Source organism: Suncus etruscus, chromosome 6 (assembly GCF_024139225.1).
Source record: "Suncus etruscus isolate mSunEtr1 chromosome 6, mSunEtr1.pri.cur, whole genome shotgun sequence".
In the NCBI taxonomy this organism is placed as follows: Eukaryota; Metazoa; Chordata; class Mammalia; order Eulipotyphla; family Soricidae; genus Suncus; species Suncus etruscus.
The window spans coordinates 48925027-48935715 of record NC_064853.1 but is presented as its reverse complement, the minus strand read 5'-3'; the positions used below and the strand labels follow the sequence as shown (position 1 = coordinate 48935715).

Here is a 10689-nt window from a genome sequence, read left to right as displayed (position 1 = left end):
GCAAACGTGGAAAACTGCAGCCATAGGGACTGACGTTAGACCCGAGGTTACCAAGAACAGCCGTAGTCAAGAATGTTTCCAGAAACTCCTCCAATCAGGTGGATCCCTAGTATCTGCGGCGTTTAAAGGTGAACTCTTCCCGGAGGCCTGGAGAGAGTGGGGCTGTGCCCTTTCGATCCCACAGATCCGACCCTCTTCAATCAGCACCACCTCTCCAAACCCTCGCTCCAGGAACAGAAAAAAAAAAAAAAAAGGCTGGAGAACGTACGAGATTTTACACCTCTCTCTCTCTAGCCCAGCCCTGAGATGAAGTCCCGTTTCCTCACGTAGCTTTTAATGACTCTCTGGGCCGTCACACACCCCGGAGGGGGTGGATGTGCCAACCACCTCAAAACCCTTTTGCAAAAGTTTGCAGCATTCGTTCGCCTCCGGGACTACAACTCCCAGACTACAACTCCCAGACGCCCCGGAGGGAGCATCTCAAAGCTGATTGGCCGAGCCGCCGGCTCCGAAGGGAGGCGTTGTCCCCGCCCCCTCGAGAAACAAGCTTCTGATTGGCTGCGACGCTGGGGCTTTTGCGTCCCCGCCCTCCCCCGGGGAACCGCAGCGGGCTGAGCGGCGGCGGCGGTGTCAGAGCCGAGCGGACACGGGGCAGTGGCAGTTCCGCGCTGGGGATGCTGAGCGGCGTCGGGGGTGAAATCGAACCGGCCTCGCTTCGCCACTGCGGACTTGCGGGGTGCTTTGGGTGGTTAAGAACCCCTTAAGCCTGCTCCCGAAGCCGGACGCCGGGAGGAGAGACCGGCGCTCTTTGGAACCCAAGTGACAGCCCCGGAGCTCTAGAGCCTCCCCAGCGGGGTCCCCCGGTCTCGGCTGGTCCGTCTGTCTGTCCACTTGTCCGTCTGTCCGTCCGGACCCTTTTTTGGCTGCGCGGGTCTTCAGGGGAGCCGGGCTGGTTCCTTGCCCCCTTTTGCACCACCATGATCGTGGCGGATCCCGAGTGCCGCGCCGAGCTCCAGACCTACCTGCCCATCTCCCGTGGCGGCGGCGGCGGCGGCCCCCGGGCCGGAGAGGTAAGGCAAAGCCGGACGGAGCTCGCTCGCTGCTAGGGCTGTCCGCGCCCCCCGATTTCCACCCGGCTCGCCGAGGGGGTGCAGCCGTAATCCTTGGATGGGGTTGCATCAACTGGCAATCGCGCCTTGCTGCGCGCCCCCCCGCCCCCCTAGGACCCTGCGATCTCCCCCTCCCACCCCACCCCGGGCTCCGTCGGACTCCTGGCCAATGAGCGGGGCTCTCTCTTGGGGTTATCTGGGGTTCGGGCCCCAGTGGAGAGTCGTCATGTCCAGGCAAATCCCGGCCGCGGCTGCTCGGCGACCACTTCTCCCCGCCCCCTTCCGCACCGCAGAGTCCTTCGCTTGAGGCTGCTTGCTGGGCACTCACTGGACTCTTATGGGGGGGTCCGTCGCCCCTCTCCAGTTCCCCCCCAGTGTGGGCAGTGAGGCTCCTGGGACTGGGCCGGCCAAGCTGGGCTCGGATGCAGCCTCCACCTGCAACCCCGCATCCCCAGGGGTGCTGGCGATCGGGCCTGGGCCAGCTGCGGGGGGCCACGGCGGTCAGCAATTGGAGATGGGGGTAGGGGCGCGCGGGAACTGAGCCCTGGTGAAGGGGCGTGGGGTCCTGAAGTTTGTGGCTGCCGAATGTCCCGGTGCAGTGAGGCTGGGAGTGAGGCTCAGTCGGTCCTGTCCTTTGCTCGCTCCCTCCCTTCCTCCCCGTCCACCCGCTTGTCGCCGCCAGCCAGCCTTGTTTATCCGGCCTTTTGACTAAGCACCTACTAGACCCAGCTGAATCGGGAGCTTGCTCCAGGGCCTGGAAATGAAAGTAAGGAACCTATGGGAAACTTTGAAAATCTTAATGTAGAGATGAATTTCTTTATGGTTTTATTTCCCATAACTGTTTTGATTGTGGACTTGTTTTTATGACTACTTTTTGTTTGTTTGTTTTTGGGTCACATACGGCATTGCTCAGGGGTTACTCCTGTCTCCACGCTCAGAAATCACTCCTGGCAGGCTCGGGGGACCACATGGGATGCCCGGATTCGAACCACCCACCTTCAGCATGCAAGGCTGACGCCCTACCTCCATGCTATCTCTCCGGCCCCCTGGTTTTAAGACTACTTTTAAGGGTCCTTAGAGGCTACTCCAGCTCCCTTACTGGCTTTCCCATTGTAAAATAAGCATCTCTCCTACCCATTATACCTATATATATGCCTATGTACCTATATATACATATATATATATATATACACACACACACCTATATATATTATATCTATATATGCCCTGGATTGTTAACAATTTTTTTGTTTTGGGGCCACACCCAGTGGTACTCAGGGGGGGTTACTCCTGGCTCTCCGCTCAGAAATCACTCCTAGCAGGCTAAGGGACTATATGGGATGCCAGAAATCGAACCCTGGTCCACTCCGGGTCAGCCGCGTGCAAGGCAAACGCCCTTCCTCGGTGCTAAGCTCAGGCCCTGGCTAGCAATTTCTTGAGTGGAAGGGGGCCAGTTGTGGAAAACTTTGAAGAAACTTTGTTCTAATTAACTGGCTCTGGGTTTTGCCCTTTCTCTGAGACTTTTAGGACTAAGATTAAGATTAGCCTTTTCATTTGGTATGAATGTTGAGGTTCTGGAAGGTTTGTGAACTGACTTCCTCCTCCTACCCCTCAATCCCTGGGTAACACAGCTGGGATTTGGTTCATTATTTTAATTTCTAGGCCCTGGAGCAAGGTTGGGGGTTGTTGCATTGTTGGGGAAGGGAGTGAGACTAAGCTGTGTGACCCTGAGAAAACTGCTGTTTGAACTTCCCCTGGTTTCAGGAATCTTAACTCCCTTCCTTCATAGTTTGAGTTCCCTGGGTCCAAGATATTCTGTTGTTTACTCTTCCCACCATGGTTTAGGAGCCTCAGGTGGGGAGATGAAAACCCTTCTTTCAAAACCCTGTGTGACTTAAAAAAACAACTTTAATTGAATGCCTTTTTTTTTTTTTGGACCAAACACTGCCACCTGACAGGGCCCATCTATAACTTTCACCAAGAGACACTTACCCACCCGGTGTCTCAGAATCTATCAGCTTCTGAGTGGAGTAATGTTACAGAGAGGACTTGGGTACCAGAGCAGGTTGGCTGGGTGCCTGCCCACACCCTCCCACTCTCTGGTGGTGTCATTTTCACTGAGTGATCTCTTTTTTTGATCTGCAACTTCCTCCCCTGGGGATCTGATAGTATCTTTGAAGAGGGTAGTTTGGAGAATTAGCTGAGACCTATCAGAAGCTGAAGCCCCAGTGCCAGGGACAGATTCCCTAGGTCAGACCTGGAGAGTATGGTCATAACTCCTGTCTGTAACCCACACAGCCCCCCTGTATCTCACTAGAGGGGATCTGAGCCTTCTCACCTGCCAGAGGTGGTGAGAGTTGGCACCTCTCACTCTGGGACAGTGCCTGAGAAATGGTGTGGAGAGAAGAGTGTCTTTTTCTGGGTGTGCTTGGAGGGTGTGTCTTTTTAATGGAGGCCCCCTGTGGCAAGGAGCATAGATGATGTCCATAAAATCTCTCTTGAGAACCTTGGAATGATATTAGGCTTTAAGCAGAATCCTTGACAGTAGCATGGGCAACTTCTGGGGCCTGGTGCCCAAAATTGTAAGGGAGGGCTAGAGCCATAGTATAACAGGTAGGGGTTGCTTCCCTTGCATGTGACTGACCCTATTTGATCCATGGTATCCCCTTTTCTTTCAAGCACCACCTGGAATAATTTCAAAATGTTGAGCTAGGAGTGTAATCCCGGAACACTTCTGGGATATAATATATAATATAATAATAAATAAAGAAGGAAAGAAAGGGGGAGCAGAGTGGGTAGGGTGTTTGCCTTGTACACAGCTGATCCTGGCTCAATGATCACCAGCATCCATATGGTACCCCCAGCCTACAAGGAGTAACCCTTGAATGCCTGCTGGGTGTGGCCCCCCCAAAACAAAACAAAAAGAAACCGTAGGGGAGATCCAAAAGTCAAATGCTTCTCATTTCCCACTACTTCATATACATTTTCAGGGACTAGAGCCCTCAGAACTTTGCAATGATACTGGTAATAAGTTTTCCCAGCTCAGGACTTACAAAGTAAGTCACTTTCTCAAAAGTCACTTCCTCGGGGAGGTCCTTGCTAGCCTCTTCCAGGCCCCTGTCTCACCGTTGGGCTGGGACTTTTCCCCTATCATACAGGCAGCCCATGTGTAATTAGGTGTTTTTGTCTCTCCTTTGCTGGACTGGAAACACCCTGCAGGTCACATCCCCAGCATTGTTCTTAATGCCTAATGAGTGTTTGCTACCTGCTACATGTTGGCTTAGCTGACCCTGTGAACTGCAGGCTTTGAAGTCAGGTCTCAGCTAGAAAAGGAGTTCTCCTTTCCTCTCAGAAAGAGCCAAGATGACCTGTTTCCGAAGGAGAGATAATAACACCTATTTCCCTTGGGGTGATGGGGAGGGATTGGCCAGATCAGAAGTGTAAAGCTCAAGGTGAATGCTCACCCCTGCTTGGATTCCCCCCAGTTAGGAAACACTCATATCCCTTCCCCCTAAAGATTGTGGGGAGGAGAGTGGTGTGTCTGTTACTTATGCAGAGCTCCTTCTCAAGCTTAGACCCAAGCAAATATCTGAGGTCAGCAGACCACAGCTGACCTGGGGTGGGTGGGGGGAGGAGTCTGCCCTTTCAGCTGGCTGTGGGACTTGGCAGTTTCTAGGGAGAGCAAACTCGGGTTTGGGTACCAAGGATAAAGACTGGAGCTACTCCCAGAAGCTGATGTGGGTGGTGGGCAGAACCCTGGAGAACTGAAGGAGAGAATTCCAGGCTCAGGTTGACCCCGGTCAGCTGTGCTTAATGTTTGGAATCTTGATCTTTTCTTGTCTGCAAAATAGAGACACCCACCTCTCTAGAACAGTTTTGGGGTGAAATCACCTCAAAATTTATGATGAGATGGAAGCTATGTGCAAATGTTGAGCGAATATAAAAGCATTAGTGTTTCATAATCCTAAATTTGAGGCCAGGGAGATAGCTCAGAGGAGTTGCATGTTTTTTGCATATTTTTGTGGGAGGCCCTGAGTGATCCCCAGCACCCTGTTGTCACATGATAACTTCTCCCCCCCTTACACCATTTAGTTCCTCCAGTACTGCTGGGAGAGATTCCTTACCTGGGTAACCTCAGGAGTATCACTTTGTGTGATTTAACCCTCTCCCCAGCCCCCCATAAAGCTTTACAGTGTTTGTTCTCTTTTTACAACTTGCCTGAAGACTTCCTGTAGGATACCCAGCCTCAAGCCATCTGAGATCTGATCTCATTGTTCTTGCTGCCCATGTGACAAACCCCCCCCCTTTGGTGAAACTAGAGAAATGGCCACTTTTGGTATTCTGCCCCTTACTAGTTGTTTAACCTTGGTTAAGGTTACCTGTCCCTTCTGGATCTCCCTTCTTTATCTGTCCTGGGCATCTTGTCATTATCAGCCATGTCCTTACATGGTAGTCTCTAGCCACTTGTGTCAATTTTATTAAATTAAAACTTTAAATTTTGGGACTACACAAATGGCTCAAATGGTGTTTTCATTGTCCATCCCTAGAACCACCAGGAGTGACAGCCACAGTGATTAGAGACTGGACAGTTTTATCACTGCATATAGTTCTTTTTCTTTCATCAGGTCATACCCAGTGGGGCTCAGGATCATTTCTGGTAGTGCTTAGGGAATGAGGACCATGTGGTACCAGGAATTGAACCCAGGCCTCTTGCATGCTAAGCATGCACTCTAGACCCTTGTTTTATCTATATAGCCCATTCCATAGTTTTATCCTATGCTTTCTATCATAGGGGTTAGTTATATGTGTGTCCACAAGGGAAGAAACATCACAATATGGCAGGTATTGTGATTGAAGGTGGTAGAGCTTTTCATTTATAGTGAACTCTAGATGCAAAGCCTTGGCATGAAACCCATGTATTGCTTACTTCTCCTGAGTTCTGGGTGTCAGGGTCAGATTCATCTGGGATGTCAGCCCTGGATTTTATCCTGCTTGCTCTCTCAGGGCTATGTTTATACTTTCTGTTCCTTCTGTCTTGAATCTGTTCTCTAGTTCTCTCGTGGTCCTGCTGCCTTTCATAATTTAAGTGGCAACTCAAAGCTACTATATCTATATCTATATCTATCTATCTATCTATCTATCTATCTATCTATCTATCTATCTATCTATCTATCTATCTATAGGAGGCATAATGAGATAGTCTCATGGATTTGACTTTGTCTTTTTACTTCTGTCTGGGGTGGTGGGTGGTGGTTTGGGTCACATCTGGCTCACAGATCATTTCTTTTGGGGCTCAGGGCTTTTATGTGGGATGCCAGAGATCGAACCCAGGTTGGTCACATGCAAACCGAATGCCTTACTCACCAAAGTACCTCTCTGGTTATCTTTTTACTCTTACCTGCCAGGTCATCAATATCATCAGTATTATTTGAACAGATTAGTTTAATTCTCCCTGGACACACTTATCATTACCAGTGCTTTAGGTTTGAGAGACCAGTTACTATGCTGAACCATGGTCCATCTCCCTGCTGTACTTGTGCTGAGCCCACCTATCTCAATGGACTAATGTAGCACTATAGCTAGGAGACCTTGGCATTGGAATTCAATCGATTAGAACTTCACAACGGCATTCAGCCTAGGTAGAAAAGCCCTTGTTTGAAGTAACAATGAGGTAATGAGGGCTGTCTTTAGTGACAAGCTTGCTGCTGATAGAGGCTTTGCTAAGGTCAGTTCTGGAGGGACACTAGCTTATCAAATCCTTATGACCCCCTTGTGAAGTACCACACGAAGGTACCACCGTCACCATTATCTGGCGAGGAAACCCACATTGACATGCTTAGATAATTGGGGCCCAAGATACAGTACAGTGGTAGGGTGATGCCTTGTAAGCAGCTGGCTCTGGTTCAGTCCTGGGAACCTCATATGGGCCCTAGAGCCTCATCAGGAATGATCTCTGAGTACAAAGCCAGGAGTAAGTGGAGCACCAGTGGCTGTGATGCCAAAACTCAAAAAAGCATTCTTAGGTAGCAGCAGATGTCGGGCCTTCTTGGAGGCCTGGCAGTCTGGATTGTGTCTTTGATCCCTGCTGGTCTCTTGGGGTCAGCTCCCAGGGCTGACCTGAGAGTGGGGGCTCCTGGAGGTGGACTCAAGGATACCAGATCTCCCCAGCCCCCCACCCCCAGTTCACTCTGCCCATCCCCACCCCACCTGGTTGTGGTTTTCTCTTTATCCTCAGACGCCCTGAGGAGGAGCCCAGTTTGCAGAGTCAGCAATCGTTATCTCCAGACTGTGCTGTTAGCCTGCCTAGGGCAGCTGCCTGGGAGCACTTGGGGGTGCAGTGGTTTTTCTGCTAGATTCAACCAGGGACCAGCCTGGTGGCTCCAAGAGTGTGCAACCAGCACTTCGGAGGTCTGTTCACAACTAAGGCCCTAGAGTTCAGGTGACCTACTCCATTACAAATGGAGTTAGTGGCAGAAGTATGTGAGGGTTCCTGGAGTGCCGGCTTCCAGTGTCCTTGGCGTTCTTTTACTTAATGTGATTTTGGAGCTGTACTGGGTGGTGCTTAGGGACTACTTTTGGTTCAGTGAAGAGGGATTGAGCCAAGTCTCCCTGCATACAAAGCCTGGCCCCCATTGAACTCAAGCTCCTTGATGACTTGAGAGCCCCAGAGCACTGCCTCCCTGAAGGGTGGGGTGAGGACTCTTGGCCACCTGAGACCGAAGGTACCATTATAATCTAATCTCTACACGCCTGGGGAAAGGCGCCTGGATTTGAAGGAAGAATTGGGAAATGCTATGTTTCTGTCAAATAAGGTTTGGGTAAGGACAGTCCTGAGCCTTCCCTTTCCAAGAAATATAAAAATAAAAAAATAAAAAACAAAAAAAATCAAACCTTCTCTCTAAGCCCCTCTTATGGTCTAGAGTTGATTTGATGAGTAGGGGACTGTGGTTCCCCTGTACATAGTTGCAGCTGTTAGTCGTAAGCACCTGCCCCTGCCTCTGGGTGTTTTCACAGACCAAGATGAATGGCCCAGCCTACTCTGCAGCACAACAGAATCATCTGGCTGATGATATTTTTTGTATTTTTTTTTTTTTGGCTCCGTGATCAGAAGTTATTCCTGGCATCTCTCGTGACCATATGGAATGCCAGGGATCAAATCCGGTTGGCTTCATGCAAGGCAAAAACCCTACCCGCTGTGCTATATCACTCTGGCCCTCCAAGGCAGGCCTTTTGTGTCCATTTCCCTCCAGACCTCCTTTGGGCCACACCTGGCAGACCTCAAGGGCTACTCTCTGCACATTGCTTAAGGGAAATGGTCACTCAAAGGGGTCACACAAAGGTGTTCTTTGAGGACCGGGTAGTGCTAGGAATTGAATTCCTTCCTCCTACAAAGTGTGTCTAAGTCTGCTAGGCACTCTCCAGCCTTTGTCTGGTAACCACCAGTTAAGACTTACACCTCATCTTAATGGTAGGAGTCAGAGAGGATTTTAGATTTTATTGACTTAGTAGATGGCAAATGAGAGGATTCAGAGCTGTAGAGCAAGAAGGAGCCAGCCCATTGGTGCAGCAGTGGATAGGAGCCCAGATAAGGCACGATAGTAGTGTGAGGTGGTGACATAGGAGGGATGAAAAAATTTCTGTTAGAGAGATGCACCACAGGAATCTTGGGTCTTTGTCACTTGCTCTAGGATACACAAGGTAGGGGTTTCTGTACATGTTTTCCAGGGTGGCCAAAAAGGTAGCTCATGGATAGGTGACTGTATTGGTGCCTTTCTCCTTCCTGCTGCTCCTATCTCACTTATGCTGATGTTCTTTGGTCCTTCTGGGATCTGAAGAGAACTCAGCTTAGGATGGCAGGATGGCGGCCGGAGAGATAGCATGGAGGTAAGGCGTTTGCCTTTCATGCAGGAGGTCATCGGTTCGAATCCCGGCATCCCATATGGTCCCCCGTGCCTGCCAGGAGCAATTTCTGAGCCTGGAGCCAGGAATAACCCCTGAGCACTGCCGGGTGTGACCCAAAAACCACAAAAAAAAAAAAAAAAAAAAAAGGATGGCAGGATGGCACCTCCTTTCTCTGCCTACTGATACAGGTATATGTTATTCACCTGGCTCCTCCATGCAGGGTGAACAATTTTTTAAGTAACATGATCATATTTGGGTTACAGTCATAACCAGAACACCCCCCTTCATTATTTTTATTTTCTGAATACATTTTTTTTTAAAAAGGAATTACTGTGAGATACACAGTAACAAAGTTTGTTCATGATTGAGTTTCAGTCATACAATGTTCCAACAAAAACCTTAATGGTTTTAAAAGTTCTGCGGGAGTCCCGAGATAGCACAAAGAGCTGGGACAGGACCAGAGCCATAGGAAAGAAGCAGGCCTCTTGCTTTGCATGTGGCCAACTCCAGTTCAGATCCCCAGCACTGCATATGGTTCCTGAAATAATTCCAGAAGTAAACGCTGAGCACTTTTGGGTGTGTCCCAAAAATAAACCAAAAAACAACTAGTAAAAAAGTTTTGCATGCAGAGGGTTGATCCCCTCTGTTGGTTCCCCAGTGAATGATCCCCATAGCACATCTGGGTGATAAAAACAAACCAAAAAATATGGGGTTGGAAAGATAGTACAATAGGTAGTACACTTGCCATGTATGCAACCAACTTGAGTTTGATCCCTAACATCTGATATGATCCATTGAGCACCACCAGGAGAGGTTCCTGAGCCAAGAGTAAGCCTTTAAGCAACTGAGTATAGCACAAAAACAAACTAACAACAACAAAAAAACTCCAAAGCAGTAATGGTGGGAGCACATGCTTTTGCATGTAGTATGTCTGGATTCAGTCCTGGACACCACATGATCCCCAGGGCATATTCCTGAGAACAAGAGGGTTTGTCCCAAAACCAAGCAAACAAAAGTTCATGTTGTTCCTCCTGATAGGGAGGAGAAGCCTATTGAGTTACTGTTCTCCCTTCTTCCTTCTCCCTCTGATTAACCACAGTGTGTTTTCCTAGGAGCAGAGAGAGAGCCGTGCTCGTCGAGGCCCCCGGGGGCCTAGTGCCTTCATCCCTGTGGAGGAGGTAAGCTTGGAAGGGGACCTGACACATTGAGCAGTGGTGGGTAAAGGGCCTTTTCCTGACTCTTGAAGAAGTTCCTGAGAAATTAGCCTTTCCAGTTTTAGATTAATTTAATTCATGAAATGGCTGTTTGTTTTGGTTTTGTTTTTGGTGGTTCTCAAGGGTGACACCAGATTCTGCACTTAGGAGTCACTCCTGGTGGTGCTCATGGGACCATATGAGATGCTAGGGATGAACCTGCAAGGCAAGTGCCCTAGCTGCTCTACTATTGCTCCAGCCCCAATGAAACAGCTGTTTGAAGCAGATAGTTCAACCTCAATGCTTGGAAACAACTCAACGAGATTAAGTGATGTCAGAGCCAGGCAGTGAATCAATTTGATTCTTAGAATACTTCCTCTTTTATCTTAGAATGATAGAAATATCTGTGTTTCTCTTCTCACCTTGGATGATACAGTGCACATATTTTAAATATTTTTCCCCCTGGGATTGGAGAGATGACTCAA

At 49.3% G+C, this 10689-nt stretch overlaps 1 protein-coding gene across 1 annotated transcript in view; it reads left to right on the top strand.

Annotated features, from left to right (window-relative positions):
* Nucleotides 1-654: 654 nt before the first annotated feature.
* Nucleotides 655-10689, top strand: part of SESN2 (sestrin 2) — a 28366-nt gene continuing 18331 nt past the window's right edge. The window contains exons 1-2 of the mRNA XM_049774814.1: nucleotides 655-1070; nucleotides 10130-10189. Coding sequence (XP_049630771.1) covers nucleotides 978-1070; nucleotides 10130-10189 — 153 coding nt within the window. The 5' untranslated portion in view covers nucleotides 655-977. The remainder of the gene's footprint in view (nucleotides 1071-10129; nucleotides 10190-10689) is intronic.